At 55.8% G+C, this 20313-nt stretch overlaps 1 protein-coding gene across 2 annotated transcripts in view; it reads left to right on the plus strand.

The window, feature by feature from the left end:
• Positions 1-20313, plus strand: part of ARHGAP8 (Rho GTPase activating protein 8) — a 67354-nt gene that overhangs the window by 12185 nt on the left and 34856 nt on the right. For both annotated transcript variants that reach the window (XM_032416473.1, XM_032416475.1), the window contains exons 2-5: positions 6599-6718; positions 8180-8323; positions 16800-16887; positions 20130-20261. In XM_032416473.1, coding sequence (XP_032272364.1) covers positions 6616-6718; positions 8180-8323; positions 16800-16887; positions 20130-20261 — 467 coding nt within the window. In that variant the 5' untranslated portion in view covers positions 6599-6615. The remainder of the gene's footprint in view (positions 1-6598; positions 6719-8179; positions 8324-16799; positions 16888-20129; positions 20262-20313) is intronic.

The following is a 20313-nucleotide window of genomic DNA, read 5'->3' on the forward strand; positions in this document are numbered from 1 at the left end:
TGACGGATCCACACCCCCACCCCCCAGACTAGCTGTTGCCACAACAAGGCACTGATTATGCGTGGCATGCCCACGTCTGAGCCTGCAGACTTCGAAACAAAGCTGCCTGAGCTTTCTGAGGTAGGCGATCTGGGTAAAGGTTTTGAGTCTGTAAAGAAAGAAAGAGTAAATATCACTCTGTTTGGCTCAGGCGGACTCTGGAGGAAAAACGAAGCCTTCCTGGGTCAGTGGCTTTGAACTCCCACCTCCAGCCGGTTCCTTGCCAGGACCCCCAGGTGCGCTCCTCGGCAGGGAGGCCCTTCCCCAAGGGCACGGGAGCAGGCAGACGCCTGGGTCCGTTCTGGTCGTTCACCCTGGTGGTCAGAGCCTCCTGCGAGGCTTTGAAGTGAGAATGTTCCAGATGTGCTCTCCACTGGGTCAGGTGGGTCAGGTGGGTCCCTCAAGAATGCCCCCAGAAGGTTGCCTTCAAGCTGTTGGTCTGGCTTGTAGCAGGTGTATCGGTCCAGGCTAGCCCACAGAAGGGGCGCGTGTGGGACTCGGGAAGCTCTGGGGTGGGGACAAGGCGGCCCCCTTCCATCATCGAACTCCAGGGAGCCCCCCTTGCCTGGCGTGAGGAATAGCAGAATGACAGGGTGGCGGGGAGTCCCCCACAAGACGGGGTGCCCCCCTCCCTGGCAGCAGCAGCCCTTGGCACCCTTGTGTCTGGCCGCCAGTCTCGTCGGGTGCCCCCGGGACAAGTGACTAAGGTGAGCCCTGTTGTCGGCTCACAGGGCTCCCTGACCAGTGCTCCTCGCAGACCAGCTGCCGTGGCCGTGGTCAGAGCTGTGGGTGTAGATGATTGAGTTTCTTTTCTCCCTTTTGATGCAAGTAGGGGGCGGCTTGCAGCCAGACCTGGTGTCAGCCCTCCCACCCGCCCTGGTGCCCAGTGAGCTGCCCCCAGCTTGGGGAAAGCCGGATGTGGAAGGTGGCCCAGGGCTCCCAACGTGGGCACAGTGGGCCACGGGGTCCGCATCGGGCAGCGCCGGGCCTCCCTTGCCTGGGGCTCTGGGCGCTGCATCCTGCCAGCTGGCTGTAGGGCTCCCCTCCCGTGACCTGCCCTGCCCTCAGAAGCCGTGGCCCCCAGGGTCAGGTGACCTCAGAAAAAGGCAGGAGGTGCAAGCCGGGGGAGGCCGTGGGCAGAGGTGGTGGCAGGTCCAGGCTGGTGTGAAATGCGGGGCTTGAGGCATTGTCTGGAATTGTCGTGTGCGCTGGGGTAGGGGGCAGTGTCTTGGCGAGGGGCCTTGCTGGAGGCGAGGGCCCAGAACCACAGGCAGAGCGGAGCCAGGACTCGAGTGTGCGTGGCTCCCGAGGCCTCACCTGCCTCCCCCTGCCCTGGGCTCCCTCCTTGTGCCCTGCCACGGTCTCCCAGCGGCAGCGTCCTGGCAGCAAGCCAGGGAGAGGGCAGGGCAGGGCTCTTACTCCATCTCAGCCCAGAGAGGGCGAAAGCCTGGGCAAGGCCACACAGCCATCAGAGGAGGGAGCCACCCAGGCAGCAGGTGGCCCGGGCCCCAGCGCGGACGGGGCAGGACGGGGCAGGGGTGCAGCGGGAGGTGGGGGGAGGAGGCTGGCTGAAACTGGAGTCTGAGCTAGGTCACTGTTGCCATGGCTCCCAGAAGTGGAAATGCAAAAGATCTAGGTTTACTTGTGCCAGGGTGAACCCTGAGAGAGGGGAGAGAGACCGGAGACACGGAGGCACCCTGGGGCTCGTCGGCCTCATCGCATTCGCACCTCATCGGCCTCAGTTCTGTTCTGTGGCGAATGGGGATGGTGGCCTTTCTCAGGGCCACGGGGCCCGGCAAGGGCTGCGTTCCCGCCTCCCTCGCTCTGTCCACAGCTGTTTTTTTTTTTCATCAGAATTGTTCAGAGTACAGAAACATGGAAGGAATCGTAGAGAACACACACATACTTAATTCAGAAATGGGTGCCGTCCACTGTGGATTCTCTGTGTGTCCGTCTCTTAGCCGAACTCTGGGGAAGCGTCCTGCACGCGAGGACCTGAGGTCCATGTACCCGGACCTGAGGTGCCCCTGCGAACACGCCCCTGCAGCTCTTCAGGCCCTGTGGACGTCTCCCCTTTGTCCCAGGACTGTCCCCACTGCTCGTCCATAAGCCAGAATTCCAGCAGGCCTCCGTGCTGCACGCGGTCGCTTTGTCTCATTAGGTCCAGTGTCCCACGGCGCTCTCCCCCTCCCCCCAAACCCGCCCCTGCTCGCTCTGTCTCTCTCTCTCTTTTTTTTAAATAACAGCTTGCGAAGAGGCCAGGCCAGCTGTCTTGTGGAATGTCTTGTTCTAGATTTCTCTGAGCTTTGCCCCGCCCGCCCCCCCACGGTGTCCTCTCATGTGTTCTTTGATCCCCGAGGGCTAGTTCTTCGAGAAAGCTGTTCTGGAGGCTTCACTAGATCCACAGGAGACCTCCTGGCAGAAGTCTTCATAGGTGGGGCACCTGGGTGGCTCAGTCGTTAAGCGTCTGCCTTCGGCTCAGGTCATGGTCCCAGGGTCCTGGGATCGAGCCCCGCATCGGGCTCCCTGCTCCGCGGGAAGTCTGCTTCTCCCTTCCCCACTCCCCCTGCTTGTGTTTCCTCTCTCACTGTGTCTCTCTCTCTCTGTCAAATAAATAAATAAAATCTTTAAAAAAAAAAAAAAAAGTCTTCATAGGTGTGTCCCCGGCGTGGCCGCACCCCGGGAGCTGCTGACGTCTGACGCTAAGCTCGCTTGCGTGACTGGGGTGCCGGCCACACTTGTCTGGACACAGTCGTGTGGTCCCCCCCTTTCCCGCACCCCTGATCTCCTGCTTCATTGCAGCAAGGGGCACCGGCTCCCACCCCAGACCGTGCTGGGCCACGCTGCTGCTGGCGGCCGGGGCTTTGGGCTCAGTGTTCTGGGGTCTGGGATGTTTGGGGACGATGGCTGGGGGTGGGGTGGGAGGAGTGAGCGGTCAGAGTGGATTGCGACATGCACGTGTAATCTGATTGTGACTTTATAGGATATGGGTGCGTGTGGATGAAGGACTGGAGGCAATGTGCAGAAATAAAAGTTGTTCACAGGGTTAGGGGAGGCTTTCGTCCCCCTAAATGAAGTCCTTTAGTGTTGCTGTTAAGCCATTTTGCCGTCTGGAAATGCACTGAGCAGAGAGAGGGCGAAGGGTTGACTTGCGGCGACATGAAGCGGACCCGGCTCGCAAAGAGATTGTGTTATCAGCCTGGCACAGGGAAGTTCGCATCAAGGGGAGAGCAGTGACCTTGGGGGCCCTGTGGAATTAGGACTTCCAGCTGCATCCTGTGGAGGGAGAGAGCCAGGACTGGGTGTGGGTGTAGGGTTGAAGTTGGCTGGTGCATGATGTGGCTCTCTTGCTAAAGCCAGATTTCCCCCTCAGAGTTTTTGGAAATGAAGTTCATTCACTTGTACCATAATCAAAAAGAAAAGCAGTGATCGTTCTCTTCTCTTAAAGTAGAGAATGTTGAAGTAGTTTTCATCGAGTGTTTCAGTAAGCACTGACTTTTCAAAGAAAAAAATGTAAGCACTCATTTTGTTAGAAGTGACAGGTCGTCCGTAACCCAGACTGGCTTAAGCAGAAAAGAGGATTTATTGGATCTTTGCATTCAGGTGCAGCTGGGTCCAGGTGCACAATGTTTCAGAGGACTGTTTCTCTATCTTGTTCTGTCTTCTGCCTTTGGCTTCATTTTTCTCATGTTCCGTGTGGTGACCTTTGGTAGTGCCAGGCCCATCTCCTCTCAGTTTTGGGTCCAGTGGAATACATTTAAGAAGTATCTCTTCTCGGGATGCCCGGGTGGCTCAGTCAGTTAAGTGTCCGACTCTTGATTTCAGCCAGGTCATGATCTCAGGGTCGTGAGATCGAGCCCCATGCTGGGCTCCGCCTGAGCCTGCTTAAAAAAAAAAAAAAGTATTTCTTCTCAGTAGCTTTTATGGAAGTCTTAGAATTCAGTCTGCTTAGAATGGCGGCATGTGATCACTCCTGACCTCATCTCTGTGCCTTGGGGAATTTGGTGCCAGGATTGGCCAGGCAAGGATCCCTCGTTCCGTCCTTGGTGCCCAAAGTGGAGCTTCCTTCCACGTCGCACGGGCTCTGTGTGCCTGTGTTATGCTCTTGTACTTCTGTGCATATGTGTGTGCGTGTGCATGTGTGTGTGTACGTGTGTGAGGAAGAGGGAGTGTGTGTGTGTGTGAGACAGAGAGAAAGTGGGGGGAGTTCCTGTAGAGGGGGAGGGAATGCTGGTGGCCAAGAGGACAACTGTCCACTCTGTCTAGCTAAGAAGTCCCTTCCCGTGTGACTGCAGGCCTGGACTCTGGCCATAGCACAGACCGCGCAGGCCGCACGGGCCGGGGACGCTGGGCCCCTGACGTCCCTGGTGTTGGGAGGCGGCCTCCCCGGCCAATGTGGGACCTCAGCAAGCTCCTTGCCCTCTGTCGGTTGCCATATGTTTCCGGTGAGGTCAGCTCCCTTCCTCCTGCTGACTTTTTCCTGTTCGGGTCCTTCTCTCAGCCTGAGCACTTTTGAGGGCACACATCTGTTCCCCTCTGTGTCCGGGGCCCCGTTGCCCTGCCCAAGACATGGTTGTCAAGTGAAAGTTCGAGGCCTGTGTGACCCCCTCTCCCCGCCCTCCTGCTGCGGCCTGGGCATCCAGCCACGTGGGTCCCGACCCCTTTCCCGCCTCCTTCCTCCAGGGAACCGCACGCAGCCTTTCCACCTGCTGGGCAGCCCTCCCTGAGTACCTGACACATCTGATCCCCAAACGCACAACAGCACCCAGAGACAGAACGTGGCCAGTCCCTGGGCCCTTCTGTCAGGGTAGGCACCTCGCTGACCTCTGTCACCATAGGTTCACTTTGCCTGCTTCAGACTTTCTTTTTTTTTTTTTTAAGATTTTATTTATTTGAGGGGCGCCTGGGTGGCTCAGTCGTTAAGCGTCTGCCTTCGGCTCAGGTCATGATCCCAGGGTCCTGGGATCGAGCCCCGCATCGGGCTCCCTGCTCTGCGGGAGGCCTGCTTCTCCCTCTCCCACTCCCCCTGCTTGTGTTCCCTCTCTCGCTCTCTCTCTCTCTGTCAAAATAAATAAAATATTTAAAAAAAAAAAAAAGATTTTATTTATTTGAGAGAAAGCAAAAGCAAGAGAGATCACAGAGGCAGAGGGAGAAGCAGACTCGCTGCTGAGCAGGGAGCCCGATGCGGGGCTCGATCCAAGACACCTGAGCAGGTGACTCCCTGACCTTTGGCTCGGTTTTCTCATCTGTAAAATGGAGATGAAAAATAGCACTTAGCCTACAGAGAGTTTTGCAGAGGAAGAAGAGGGCTTGAGCAAGGTTTTAAATTTTTTTATATTCATAAAACATTCTTCTTTACATTGTCAGCCATGCATTGTTTTAGTTCGGATCACGTATGTTCTATTAAGAGCAATACAGGCTTCTGCAAAAATGAGAAAAGGCTGAATGTGGGAAAGTAAATGGATTGATTAACCCTCATCCTAGCTCTCTTAGAAAACGGCATTTTAGCAATGCTGTGCATTTCCTTTTGCTATTAAAAATCGGGCCAAAGTGTATGTGCTGTTTTCACCCTGCGTTGTTAATGTTTTAAAACACCTTTATTGAGATATGATTCGCATAATATATGACTAACCCGCACAAAGCCTACATAGTCCAGTGTTTTTAGCGTCTTCACAGAGAATGTGCACCTGTCACCCCTGTCACTTTGAGGACGTTTTCTTCACCTTAGAAAGAACCAGTGCTGCTTGGCTGCCGCTTCCTTAGTCCCCATCCCCGCCAGCCCCTGGCTGTCACCAACCCGCTTTCTGTCTGTGGCCTTGCAAGTTCCGGACATTTCGTATAAATGAAACCATGTCATCTTTTGTGACTGGCTTCTTTCGCCCAGCGTCACGTTTTCAAGTTTCAGCCGGGTGGTAGCAGGTATCAGTACTTTATTCCTTTGCGTGGGCAAATATTCCATTATTTGGGGACTACCAGGGATTTCTATAAAGATTTGCACAGGTACTAAAGCATTATCCTGGGCCCAGAATGACCACGTTTGGTAACTCCTAGCTGTGCAGCCACGAGCAGTTCTAATTGATCTTTGCTGGCCTCAGTTTCCCCCTCCATAAAATGGGTGCAGGAGTGAGTGTGCGTTGCTCTGAGCAGGCATGATGGTAGCCTTGAGGGCTTCGGCCCTGATAGTGCTGTTCATGCTCAAGGTATGCGCCGCCCCTGTGGCCGCCTGCCCTGCTCTCCTGGGACATGGGGCTGCTTGGTGAGAGGGAGCTCCAGCCAGGGGCGCCAGGTCCTGAACAAGAGGCAGTCACATACACGGGCCCACAGCTTCGGGGCTCCAGCTCCCTGAACCTCCCCCACGTGGAGGGTGGTGGGCTGGGCAGGTGAACAGAGATGGAAACGTCGTCTTGACTTGGGGTCTTGGGGTTCGGAAGTGGGTGCTTTTTTCATGTTAAAGAGAGAAAAGCAAGCCAGGCACTCGAAGGGCATTTCCTTCATTCTTTGAGCCCTCACGGGTACCTGTGTGTTAAATGTCCCCCGGTTCTGTGTGCTTTTCCCACAGGGTATTGGAAAGACCCCATGCCAGGGTCCCTGAGAGGTGGCATCGGAAAGGTGTGCCTGGGCCGCCCTGCCCAGCAGCAGAGCATGTCCCGGCTGGACTTGGAGATGCTGGCCGAAATAGGTAAATGTATGTCCTCCTTCCAGCCTCGTCCTGTGAGATCATTGGCGTACATTTGCTTTTAATGGATAATATATGTACATGGGAGGCTTAAGTGGAATAATATCCTCATTCGCTACTTAAGGTTACCCACTAAGCTGCCAGATTCTGTATCCCCATCTTACAGACAAGCAAACTGAGGCTCAGGGTAACTTGAAAACATGCCCGAGGGCACCCGGTTGTGGGGGCCAAGCTGGGAGGAGAGCCTCTCCCTGGAATCGCCCCCTGGCGTTTTGGTTAAGATCCTACATGTACGAGTTTACCTGCGAGGCTATTCCTATTATGTGCACTGGGGCCAGCTGTTTGATTCATTTTCCTCCCTCAGGTTTACAATAAACGGAGTAGATCCTAAGAACCCGCTGAAGGCCTGTAGCCCTGAAATAAACAGTTTTCTGTTCTGCATCCGGCATCAGCGTGTCCCACCCAGATGCGGGAAGCCTTGGCTGGTTTTACACCTGCCGCTGATTTGCTCCCGAGGAGCCATCACTGTGCCTTCCGGTTTGCTCCCCTTGCTGCTTAAGGGACTGTCCACTGCTTATCTGTCAGGATGCTTCATGTGGCCTTCTTCCCTGCGTCTGTGTCTCTTCTCTTCGCACCAGAGCCCCAGTCATCGGATTTAGGGTCCACCCTAATCCAGTATGACCGTGTCTGAACTCATTTCATCTCTAAAGACATTATTTCCAAATAAGGTCCCATCATGAGGTTCCAGGCGGACATGCATCTTGGAGGAACACTCCTCCACCCAGTGCATCTGGGGACCAAAGTCTAGCCTGAAATTTGAAGGTCTCATTCTTTTTCCAGCTGAAAACATCTCAGCGTTGATTTGTTTTGCACAAAGGAACCCCCTCTACTGAAATTAAACTGGAAGACCGTCCTTTGTCCTCCTTCATAGCACAGTAACCCACTTCTGCCCTCAGCCCAGCTGTGGTTTCCCTGCCGGCTACCAGAGTCTACATCGTCCAGCAGGGCTTGGGTTGGTTGGAATTTGGAGCTGGGAATCAAGTTCAAGTCCACACTCCACTGTCCATGAGCAGTGTGACCTTGGGCACTCATTCCCCGTGTCTGAGCCTCCGTTTCCACTCCTGTCGGTGTGGAGGGCAGTATTCAGCCCTGAGGTCTCATTTTATCCCTCCATGGTTCTTGAGCAGGCGCATAGTGGGTGCATACAGAGGTGTGCGCATAGTGGGTGCACAGGAGGGGTGGGCACGCTACCAAGCAGATGCATAGTGGGGTCACACTGAGCAAACGCATAGTGGGTGCACAGGAAAGGTGGGCACATAGTGGGAGCACAGCAGAGATGGGCGCATGGTGGGTACACAGCTAAGGCATGGTGACTGTCCTATAAAAAGACCCAGGAGGGCCCCTCATTGCCCTTCTTCCTTGAGAAGACAGCTGACTTCCTCTAATCCTTGTTGTCTGCCATAGAGCTGCGGAAAGATGAGGAGCAGGCAGCTGCCCTGAGCATAGTGAGAAGGCCGTTGGTGGTGCCCTCGGCTGGCCAGGACCCCGTGCTGAGCATGAATCACCCCTTCTACGACGTGGCCAGGCACGGCATCCTGCAGGTGGCAGGTGGGTCGCAGCTGGGTGGTCCCAGGAACACTGACCGTGCCACGTGGGCGCCGTGGTACAGGGTGGGTTCATCCGGGCCACTTCCCTCCAGCCGGCTGTGGCCCCACAATGAAAGCCACAGTAGGAACCAAAGCTCCTGCCTGTGTTTGGAAAAAGCCGACGACATCGGGGTCCTCCAGAGGGACGGGACCAGGAGGATGTAGAGAGGTCCACGCGAGAGGAGGTTTATAGTCGGGATTGGCTCTCGCTTGACGGTGGAGGCTGAGAAGTGCCAGGATCTGCCATCTGCAAGCTGGGGACCCAGGAAGGGCCTCTGGTCTAAGTCCTAGCCCAAGCTCTGGAGAACCAGGAGCGCTGGTGTCCCCCAGTATCTGAGGGCTAGAGAAAGTGGATAGCCCAGCTCGAGCAGACGGCAAATTCACCCCTTTGCCCTTCTGTTCTATCCAGGCCCTTAACAGATTGGATTCGCCCTCCTGCCTTGGGGAGGGTGATCTTTACTCGGTTCAAATGCTGCTCTCCTCTGGAAACAGCCCTCACAGACACACGAAGAAATAATGTTTTACAGCCATCTGGGACTCCCTGAGCCCAGTCGAGGTGACACATGGCATTAGCTGTCATAGGCAGTGACCCTAACATCTCACCTCTTTGTCCCCTGCACTGAGCTCCATAAACATTAGTCCCTATCCCCAAGGAGCTGGAATCTTGTCAAGGTGATGATGAAACAGAAATGGTTCTCAGTAGTTGGAGGCCCCCAAGACACAAATGGCAAGTATTTTGGTGCACGCTCCATGCAGAGGACCAAGGAGAGGTTGGGGATTGGACAGCTGGCCAGCCATTTCAAGCCCCAGATGTTCATTTTGGAGAACCTTTAAGGTTTAGGGAGCAGGGATGGTTGCTGGACCCTCTGTGGGAGCACAGATCAGGTGCCCACAAAAGGAAGGCAGGAAATACAGTTATTTTTCATAAGAATAAAAAATACATTATGTTAATATGCAATGGATTATTTTTAAAGATTTTTAAATTTTATTTAAGAGAGGGAGAGAGAGAGCACGTGCATGAGCAGGGGAGGAGCAGAGGGAGAGGGACAAGTAGACTCTGCGCTGAGCATGGATCCTGATGTGGGGCCCGATCCCACGACCCCGAGATCATGACCTGAGCCGAAGTCAGGAGTCAAATGCTCAACCAAGCCACCCAGGCGCCCCTGCAATGGGTTATTTTTAAGTGAATGAATAAATATTTTAAAATTTTCTCTTTTAGGTTTCTAGTATGGTCAATTTCTATAGAAATAACCCACCTTTTAAAAAATTTTAAGACTCTTTGAGGACCGGGGCACCTGGGTGGCTCAGTTGGTTGAGCCTCTGACTGACTCTTGGTTTCGCTCAGGTCATGATCTCAGGGTCATGAGATCAAACCCCGTGTCAGGCTCCGCACTGAGCTCGGAGCCTGCTTGGGATTCTCTCTCCTTCTCTGCCCCTCCCCCAGCTCACATGTGCTCTGTCTTTCTCTAAAATAAATTTCATTTATTTATTTTATATATATATGTAAATAAATATATGAAATCTTTAAAAAAAAAAAAAAAACAACTCCTTGAGGACGTCAGTAATTTTTTAGAGTATCGATGGGTTCCAAGACCTAAAAGTCTGAGAAGTGGTGGCCTTGCACATGAGCTGTCTAGGCGGATGTCCCTTGCATGCTCGAGGGGAATATGTATCCCGCAGCGCTGGGCAGAATGTTCTGCGTATTTCTGTCAGGTTCAGTTGATGAGTGGTGTTGCCTAGATTTCTGCCTCTTTCTGCTTCTGTGTCTACGTCTATTAGTTGTTGACTGAGGGGTGCTCAGAGCGCCCATGGTTGGAATTTGTCAGTTTCTGCCTCTAATTCTGTCTGCTTTTGTTCCGTGTGTCTTGACACTTTGCTTTTGGGGGCACATACACTTAGGGTTGTTATGTCTTCTTGATGTGTTGACCTCTGCATCGTTTCCAAGTGCCCTCCTTTACGTCCGGCTGTGTGCCCGTGATGAGAGCCGCGTCTGACGTTCATGTAGTCGGGCCAGCTGGGCCAGCTCTGTCCTTACTGGCGTTGGTAGGTAGGCCTTCTCCATGCCTTTCCCTTCAGCCGGTCCCAGTCTTTACGGATGAAGCGCATCGCGTATGGACAGCTTCCCATGAGATCTTTTTGTACTTCCGTTGAGGTGCCTCTTAGCGGGACCACGTCCTCAGCACCTCGAGGGTGTGCTCAGGAGTCTACACTTGGTCATGGGGCTCTGGGGAACGTGAGGCAGAGGGCCAGCGCTGTGGGGCTTGTGGTTTAGAGTGACCCTTCTTGCCGCCGTGTGGGGGCTGCCGATGGTGGCTGCGTGGGGCCCCAGTAGGAGCAAGAACAGTGGTCTGAGTTCATGCTGTGGAGAGAGATTTTCAACGTCAGGCTGGAGGACCAGCTGAAACCCGACTGGGAAGGGGCCCTAGCAGAGTGGGATGAGAGTTCAGTCAAGAGATGGGGGTCCTGCCTCATCTCCACCTGCTGGGCTGGGGGCCTGGGGCCAGGACAGGGTTCCTTCTTGGAGCGAGGCTGTGGTGGCCCCGTGGTTTGTGGTGGGTCCTTCAGGACCTAATGTTAAGGGTCTGTGGGCGCCTTGAGCTGTGGGCAGATTCTTCCAGAGATGCTCTGAGGTCATCATGGTGGAACGCTTGAGCCTGTCCTCAAGCTACGGGTTTCTATGCTATGAGGGATGACAGCTTGGGTGGCAGTCCTCAGATTCTGGAGAGTTCTCTCGTTTTAGAGCAGAGTTTTCACTTAAACGCCAGCTTCTTGAGACATTTAACTATCTTTAGAGAACACCGGAGGCCCTCAGACGCCCCCCCTTAAAAGATGCCAGCCCAGCCAGAGGTCCTCAGGAGTCAGGCAGAGGCTGCTGGAGCAGAGCCAGACAGAGACAGCTCTACACGTGGCTGAGATAGACCTCACTGTCAAAGAACTAAAGCAACGGAGATCGAGACGCTCTGACCCGGAGGAACCAGCGGCTAGGGAGAGAGAAATCAGCATCCCCGAAACCACCACTGGCTTTTCTATCAGAGCACCTGGCGAGAGCCCCTGGCGTTCCCTCGCTGAGGGTCAGTCCCCTGCCCCCTCCTCCCAGCCTCACTCGGGCATCCGGCTCTGTCCCCTCGTCCCTAACTCTGGTTCAGGCTCCTGTGGGGCTGGCTCGCCCAGGGGACAGTTCACCACCTAGAACCCTTCCCTCTGCTCCACCGGGAAGCCATGTGGGCCACCCTGTGACTCCTGCCAAGGGGTCTACTTTGGGCGTGAGCAGACCTCACTCCCCACTAGGGGGATCCCCCTAGTTTCCTCTCTGGGTGTCACTTCCCTGAGAGCTGGACATGCAGAACTGCAGCTAGAAATTGGAGTGTTGTACAAAGTAATATTGAATGATCTGTCTATATTTAAGGGGTGTGCACGTGGCCAAATAGAAGCTTTGTAGAATTGTAATTCTTTAAGATAGTGTTTTGTAAATAAAGTTGATTTCAGCATTTTAGGAAGTGGTCACCGTCTGGAGCTCAGTCTGGGGCCAGGGCTGTGAGCCCAGAAGGACATGACAAAGGTGGAGAGCGGGGTAGGCGGGGGGTGGGTTTGGGCCCGAGGAGCAGAGAGGCCAGAGGCGTAATCCAGAGACGTGGAGGTGGTGAGAGAGAAGAGAAGGGGGGGGACAGGTGGATCTGGTCCTCCTGGATGACAGGTTGCCGCCCCAGACCTGGATCTTTCCCCTCGGTTTAGATCCCTTCCCTGCAGGATGCAGACAAAATGGGCCTTCATGTCTCCTTTTATTTCTGCAAAAAAAGATGAGCAGCCTTAAAACAAAAACCCAAAGAGACAAACTCCCAAATCACTCCTGGTTAGATTGCTACTGCCTTTATTATGCATTTTAATCGTCCTTCACTCGGAGCAGATGACGGATCGTCTGGAGTGCGTTCCGGGCGATGGCTCCGGGAGCCGTTCCTTTATTCATAAACTGGGCTTCCCCTGTCTCGGAGACAGTGAGCGATGTTGTGTGGCGCACAGTGAGGGGAGGAATAGGGGTCATGAATTAAACTGATGCCTCACAGAATTTGCATTTTATTGATAGTTTTCATTTCCTTCCACATTATATCATGTTGAAGCCCGTTTTCGATACGCTGGCCTGTGTTAGCGGAGAATGACGGAGGGGTATTTACTCATATTGACTGATACCATTAATGCAGGTGCTGCGTTGACTGCTTAGTAAGTGGGAGGCCTGGCCGTCCCGGGGGTTCCTCTGGGCCGCCTGGGAGGCCTGCCCACGGGTGTCGCGGGGCGCTCAGGGGCGGAGGGCGCTGTGCCCGCCAGGCTGGGGGTGCCGCCCTCGGAGCCGGCCAGCTGTGAGCGTGAACCCCGCTCCAGTGGGCCTCAGCTCCCTCTTCTGTAAATGAAACAGCATGCCTGGAGACACCCAGCTCTGGCCTGTGGAAACGGTCACATTTATTGAGCACTTACTGTATGCCAGGGCTATGCCAAGACTTTATTGAAGTTACTGACTCAGTCCTTCCCAGCCAGTGTTTTTTTTTTTAAGATTTATTTATTTGAGAGAGAGAAAGTGTGGGGAGGGCCAGAGGGAGAGAGAATCTCAAGCAGACTCCCTGCTGAGCGTGGAACTTGATGCGGGACTCGATCCCACGACCCCGAGATCATGACCTGAACCAATGCCAAGAGTTGGATGCTCAACCGACTGAGCCACCCAGGTGCCCCTTCCCAGCCACTTTTATTTTTGAGCCTGTATCTGCAGAGCGGCAGAGAGGCTGGCTCGGGGCTGCCTGGCTGTGAGGGGACAGGGATTCTGTCCCCAGAGCCAGGGCCCAGCCTGTCCTTCTTCTCTCCTTTTTCACAAACCCAGTGTGCCCACCGCCACACTCGCTGTAAGCTTCGTGAGTCTGTCCAGTCTGAGTGATGCTGGGATGTTAGCTTCGGGGACATTTAGAAATCTGTTGACATGAAAAGAAAATGCTAAGTTAGTTGCCCTTTTGATTTTGAGGGAAGTGTAAGGCCTTCACTGGTAGCTCAGCATCCTGCAAGTTGATGAACTGTGCAAACAGTAGGTGCACAGTTAAGTGTTCGTGCAGTGAAGGAGCGAACAAGTCAGTGCTTTATACAAGCAGCATGAGAAGGGACTGGGCCAGATGTGGGCACTGGGCTCCCAGCCCCCTTCCGTGTGTCTGCCTCTGGCTTGCCCGAACTGTGCTCTGGCCAGGGATGCTCCTCACCCTTGTTTGCAGATGGTGGAGAGACGGGGCTCATGGCCTGCTCAGTGCCCCTCACGCCCTATCGCTGGCTGAACGGAGTCCAGACTCTGCCCCTGACCTGCCTTGTCTGTGCATGCCCTCCACCCTCTGGGCCCGCTGACCTGAGCCGCAGTGGTACGTCCCCTCGCCTGGCCAGCGCAGCGCCTCTCAGCAGCCGCGGGTCTGGGGGGCTCGGACAGGCCGGGAACCCCTCCCACCCGCTCTCGGCAGACCGGCAAACCAGGGTCAGGAGGGAAGCGGGGCCTGTGGTCTGAGCAGGGCAGGGCGCTGGCGTCCGATGGAGACATGCCACATCCTGGCCTTGCCTGGAGGGTTGGCATTCCTGGACACCAAGCCCCTCCCCAGTCCTGGAGGTCTCTGTCCCCCACCTCCTCGTTCCCGTCCACCATACAGTCTCTGCTTGGGACGCCCTGCTCCGGGCCTCCCTCCACCAGTGGCCGAAGGGCCTTTGGAATGACCCATCAGATGGTGTCCCTTACTTCCCCTCCTCACTGGCTCCCCGGTGTCAGCTGGGTGAAGTCAAACCCTGAGTGTCCTCATCCCTGTGGCCTTGACCTCTCCTTCCACCATCATTTCCCATGACAACCTGCAGCCCGCGGGTCACGTCTGTGTCAGACCCCGTGCCGTTCCTCAGCCGCCCGGGGAGTCCCGGGAACAGACGTCCGCTCTGCCCTCAGCAAGGCCTTGCCCGCAGCCCCAGTTCCTGCCTCATCTTCCCTTTCTGGAGCTTGGCCTCTGCGTCTCTGGCCTGCTGGGTAGCAGCCCCTCCACAGCCCTGCAGCGCACCCTCTGGCACAGTAGGTCACGGTGGGGGTGCAGGGTCGTGTGACACCGTGAGGTAAATGACGTGTCTGGCCTTTGTCCCTGATTCTTGGGAAGTAACCTCTAAATCCTTGAAATTTCCCAAGTGATAGCAGCTTTGTGATTCCTGCTGGTTTATGCAGGAGGGGAGGCCCCCAGGGGACCCCGGGTTGTGTATGCTGCCAAGACAGCTCAGGACGGGGCTGCTGAGCCAGAAGGACCAACTGGGATCAGAGGGTCAGTGCTTTGTGACCTCCAGGGGCTAGAGACTGCGTTCAGTCCATTGCCAGGGAATCTATCTGGATTGATCGATTGATCGAGCTGCGTATTGATTGAATCATGACTCCGTCAGCCACACCCCTGTGATGAAACCAGTAAGGGCTCTGGAGCCATGTGCCCTGGGTGGTTGGTGACGTGTCGATCTGCTTGACTGCAGGGGGAGAGGGCAGGGGGGCTCCATGTCCAGGACCCTCCCACCCTGCCCCCGCATCTCCCCTTTTTTGCTGGTCTTGCTTGGTGTCCTTTATGATAAAATGCAAGTGAGCTAGTGAATTACCGTTCGTGAGGGGGTTGTGGGAACCTCTGGATTTGTAGCCAGCTGGTCAGAATTGGGGTGGCTTGGGGACCCCCGACCAGCAGCTGCTGTCTGAAGTGAGGACCGCTCTGTGGAGGATGGAGCCCTTCGCCTGTGAGGTGTGGCCTAAGCCCAGCCAGGTGGAAGGCACTGGAGATGTAGCCTCTGGCTGCTGGAGTCCCCCGGCTTCTCAGGGGCTTGTGGAGCTGGGCGAAGACCCCGTCCCCACATCACTGTCCTTTGCCCGCGACGGTGGGGCCAGGCGAGGGCCGTGTCTGGTCTTTCTTCCCACAGCTGAGTGCACAGTGGGCCTCCAGTGAACGCTTGTTGACCTAGTCTTCCATTTGCCAAATTATTTAGTACATCCTGAGACTTTCCACTTGGCCTGACTGACGATGATAATGCCACTCGGGGTTCTTGACCTTTCATCACGGACGCTAACTTTCTCTCCCAGCTCTAGGGGAAATTAATTCCCGTTGCTGCGGTAGCCACACAGAAGATCCCAGCTTGAGAAGCAACACTGTCCTTTTCCCTCGTGCCCCACACGTGAGCACAGACACAGCTTGGCCACGGGACCCTGGCCTCAGACGCTAGAAACTGTGTGGGAGATGCTCCCCTCCTGGGCGCAGCCATTGAAGGATTTGTGCCCAAAGCCCCCATTTGGTGAGGCTTCCGGTGCAGTCCTTCCAAACAGGGGCTTTCTAGACACATGGGAAGCATGAGCAGAATCCCTAAGGAGCCTCGGAAATGAGAAGGTGCTGTGTCTAGAAACCGGAACAGCTCAAGAATTCTGAATATCAGAGTAGCTTCCGGGCTCCTGGGAAGATCCAGACGTGTCCTCAGTAACAAGCAGCCGTCCTGGGTGTGCGGTCAGGGCAGGGCACGAGCATGCACGTGGGTGTGCCTGTGGGCGCGCGCGTGTGCATGCGAGCGAGTGTGTGTGCTGCCCCGACTAGTTCGGTTCAGAGCTGGAGGGGGTGGGAAAGCCCTGCTCTCATCCTCTCGTTTTAAGTAAAACCCTGGAAACAGCTGTAAATCCTTCTTCACAATGAAAGTGAGTTTAAAGTGATGTAATTTCTAGAAAGGTATTTGCTTTCTTCAGGTTCTAGAATCCGTCTTTCAGTCGATCAGTGACAGATTATTAGACATAATTTGAGGACAGGCTTGGGCAATGAGCCTGGGTACTGGGGACACTGATGATCAGACAGGAACCGGCCCTTGGGGAGCACCTCCCTCCCCCGCGCACTGTCCCACGTGTGGTGAGCACCACTGTGTCAGGAGAGTTGCAGGGTCCCCAGGGCCACGCGGGGGGCCAGCACTGAGCATCAGGACCCCTGTACCCTGTGAGGCCATGTCCAGGGGTGACTGTCCCCCAGACCACCCCAGCCTTCTGCAAGGCCCAGAGTCCTGGGGGTGCTCAGGGCGACACTCTGATTCTGTGGGGAGGAGGCAGTGGGCAGGGTGGCCAAACACTCGCTGTGAAGCCAGATGCATCTGGGTTCCAGCCCGGTGCCCTTGGCCGGCCGTGCGGCTCTGCGCTGGGGACTTAATCCCGCCAGGCCCCAGCTTCTCCGTGCGGGCTGGTGCTGAACGTGAGCTTGGCTCCTGCACGCAGCGTCGTGTAGTAGATGCTCCCTCGGCAGGTGCTGTCTTGGCTACCCGCCAGCCGCCTGCGCCTCTTAGGTCAGGTGGGGCTGCTCGGGAGGCTCCCGTTTTCCGTGAACGCCTGGGGCTGTTCCACGAGAAGGTGGCCCTGGGTGCTGCTGGGGCTCACGCCATGTCTGCTCCTGCAGGAGAGGACCGCTTTGGAAGACGAGTCATCACCTTCAGCTGCTGCCGGATGCCCCCCTCCCACGAGCTCAGCCACAGGCGTCTGCTGGAGTAAGTCTCGTGGTGCCCGCCTCCGTCTCGTCCCGTGCTGCTGGTGTGTGCACGCTCTGGGTGCTGCTGTGCTGCTTCCGGTGCCTCCCTCCTCGTGAGAGGTGCTGGGAGGGTCGGTGCGTCCTGGCCGCAGTCCCAGCACTGCTCCCATTCCCGGTTCTGACCGTTCCGGCCGACCCACTTCTCCACCCACGGCATAGTGCACAGTGGCCGTGCCCGGAGCCCCCGGCTCTAATGAAAGCATGAGCGGGTCCCAGAAGCACTTGAGAGCCTTTGGGGGGTGGTTTGTGAGAATCCCCTTGACCCAAGCCTCCAATCTGGTCCGTTAAAGGATCTTCTGACAGCAGTGGGAAATACAGGGTGGCAGCAGGAACCCTGCTGGCCACAGGGGCTCAGGACTGTTTAGCCCGCACTGCTGCTGGGTGGCAAGATCTGCCATGGAGTCCATGAGGTCACCCCGGGCAGCGAGCTGGCGCTCCTGGGTGGTGCTGGCCTCCCTCCAGCATGCTCGCACATGCGGGGCACACAGAGGGAGGGGTGCCGGGTAAGGGAGAGTTCCTATCTGGGGTCCTGCAAGGTTAACACGGGTCCCTTGCCAGATTATTCCTTCTGCGGCATCACAAACCCATGACCTGCGGGTCAAATGTCCCTGAAGGTACACTGCTGGGCCAGGAGGTGTTCAGGATTTGTTTCCTTGTAAAGACAGAAGGATCCCCGACAGAAAGCAGGAGGTTGCTGGAGGCAGGGTAATCGTTCATGGCTATGGGCTTTCTTTTGGGCCATGAGAATGTTTGGGAGCTGGATGGAGGTGGTGGTTGCACAACATGGTGGATATGCTCAATGCCACTGAATTGTTCATTTTAAAATGGTTATTGTTATGTTACAAATTTCACCTCAATCCAAAAAACAAAAACAAAACTACCTCTGACAATAACGGGTACATTGTGTTTTTTCATGTGCCTGCCTCAGAAACCTTCACTGCCAGAAGGAAGTGGTCAGCACAGCCTCTGTGAACAGTTGTGTAGGTTGTTGACTGCACAAGGGCAACACAATGATGGGCTGCCATCCAGCTGCCACTCCTCTCACCCAATGCTGGAGGGTGTCTATCTAGAGAAAGGAGCACCTTTTTCTAATTTACTCAAAGGTGCCCTGTGGGCTTCTTGGCCTTGCTAGGAAGAGCGCCAAGATGGAGTCTTTTCCATGTTTCCATGGAAAACATTGCCACCGCACACACCATCCTCCCTCTCCCTGTCCAAGCAGTAGCTTTCTTGTGGCCAGATGTGCGCTCCTATTTTTGCAGTGGGTGAAGAAATAAGCCCGTGTCTTTGAAGCTCAACCAGTAATTTAGTTAATGACTTCCTGCGCTGAGCACGCTGAGCGCCAGATGTACCCGGACAGGGAGAGAGCTCGGCTTGCTCGCGGGAAGAACCAGGGAGCGCACTGGGCCAGGGGAAGGGTGCCTGCTTGGACCGGAAGTGTCCAGGTGTCCAGTGGGGATAAGTGAGCTGACCGGAGACGTTCCCCTGGTCTCCCCTCCCAAGAGTTGAGAAATGCAAAGGAGACCATCCATGCAGGATTGAGGCGTTCCCGGCAGTGCGGGTGCTCTGTGGACTTACAGATCTGAGCCTGGCTTCTGTCTGCGAGGGGGACAGAAGGATGGCCTTAGTGAAGAGTTCCCCGGTGGATTAGTCCAAAGGGTGTTTGAGCAAGTGCGCCGGAGAGTGTCTGGGCGCTGGGCCTGCTTCCCCAACAGATAAGCCCAAACCTTGGACACATCAGGTCAGCTTTGCCTTGGGTTTATACATCAGAGATGACAGGTGAGAGTGCGTGGCTCTCTGGGGGCAGGACAGCGTGGGCAAGAGAGTGGACTGCTCCATTCACATCCTGGCTCTACCCCTTCCTGATTCTCCTCGGCTGGCCTCAGTTGACTGCTCTGTAAAATGGGCCTATAGTGCCTGCCTCCAGGGCTGTGGTGGGGATTAAGTGAGAAAATTCGTGCAAAGCCTGCTGTTCAGAGAGTCAGTGCTTTGGGCCGAGGGCGCTCTGATGATGCTTATAGTCAGACGAGCAGAGGAGAAGCTGACATCCTTTTGTGCAAGATAAAGATCCCCCCTCGGTGTCCTGAGCCGCTGAGCACTTGCAGACAGGCAGGGGCTGCTGGGTGTTTCTCCTGGAGCTGTGCTGCGGACGCTTGTCCCCTGGAGCACCCGGCCCACACCCGTTGGACCCAGAGCTCCCGGCAGGCTGCCTTGGCAGGGCACACAGCGAAAGCAGGCCTGCTCCCTGCCACGGGCTCACGGGAGCCGGGCTGAATTAAGGACGAGATGTGCTTTAGGTAATGCCTTGGGCAGCCCAGTCTGACCTGCTCGATGTCGGCGGCCCCTGCCAAAATGACGAGGGACGTTGGAGCTGTCCTCCTGCGGGTGGCTGGACGAGGCCCAGGGCTGGAGGGGATCGCGGAGCTTTGCGGGACTCGTACTGTGGCGTGTGGTCATGTGACAGAAGCAGGGCAGAGTCAGGACTCTGCTTTATGTTCACGAGAAAAAACGCTCAGAGCTAACCGGGAAGGAAGGAATTGCATGCTCCTAGAGATGCAGCAGAACGGCTCGGGGTCTGTCCTGGGTTCGCATCCCAGCGTGGCCTCTCTGACCTCCCGCCGGCTGCTACTAACTCATCGCTGCAGTGGTGGCGTGAAACGGTGCATTGATTCTCACAGCCAGGAGGCCGAACCAAGGTGTTGGCGGAGCCGGGCGCCCCGTCACTCTCCGCTCTGCCTCTCTCTTCTCAGACACAGCCCCCTTCTGTGATTTCCCTTTTCTTCTGTCCTGTTGGGACGCAGGCGGTATGTTTGGCGCCCGCCCGGATCATCTAGGAGAAACGCCCGCTTGCAACAGCCTTGCCTTAGGCACACCTGCAAAGACCCTTCTCCGAATAAGGTCACATTCACGGGCTCCCGAGATTTGACGTGGATGTCTCTTCTGGACCATTTTTTGGCCTGTCACATCCGCTTGCTAGCTGGGTGACCGTGACCTTCAGGGCTCAACCTCTCTGAGCCTCCTCTAACAAACGAGGACGGGGCCCCCTTGCAGGTGGGTCCCCACGGGCCCTGGATGGGTCCCCCTGTGACCTGGTGGGGCTGGCACCCACTGGACAGCCACGGCTTCTGTTCTGGGGAAAGCGTCCTTGGTTTCGGTGACAGTGACAGGGTGATTTTCGAAGCCGAGTCTGTGCTTTGTGCCCAGGTATTTGAAGCACACGCTGGACCAGTACGTGGAGAGTGATTACACCGTTGTCTACTTCCACCACGGGCTGAACAGCCGGAACAAGCCGTCCCTGGGCTGGCTGCAGAGCACCTACAAGGAGTTTGACAGGAGGTGTGTGCACTCGAGCGCTGGGGGGGTGGAGGGGGGACCCAGGATCGCACTG

Source organism: Phoca vitulina, unplaced genomic scaffold, assembly GCF_004348235.1.
Source record: "Phoca vitulina isolate PV1807 unplaced genomic scaffold, GSC_HSeal_1.0 scaffold19, whole genome shotgun sequence".
Lineage (NCBI taxonomy): Eukaryota > Metazoa > Chordata > Mammalia > Carnivora > Phocidae > Phoca > Phoca vitulina.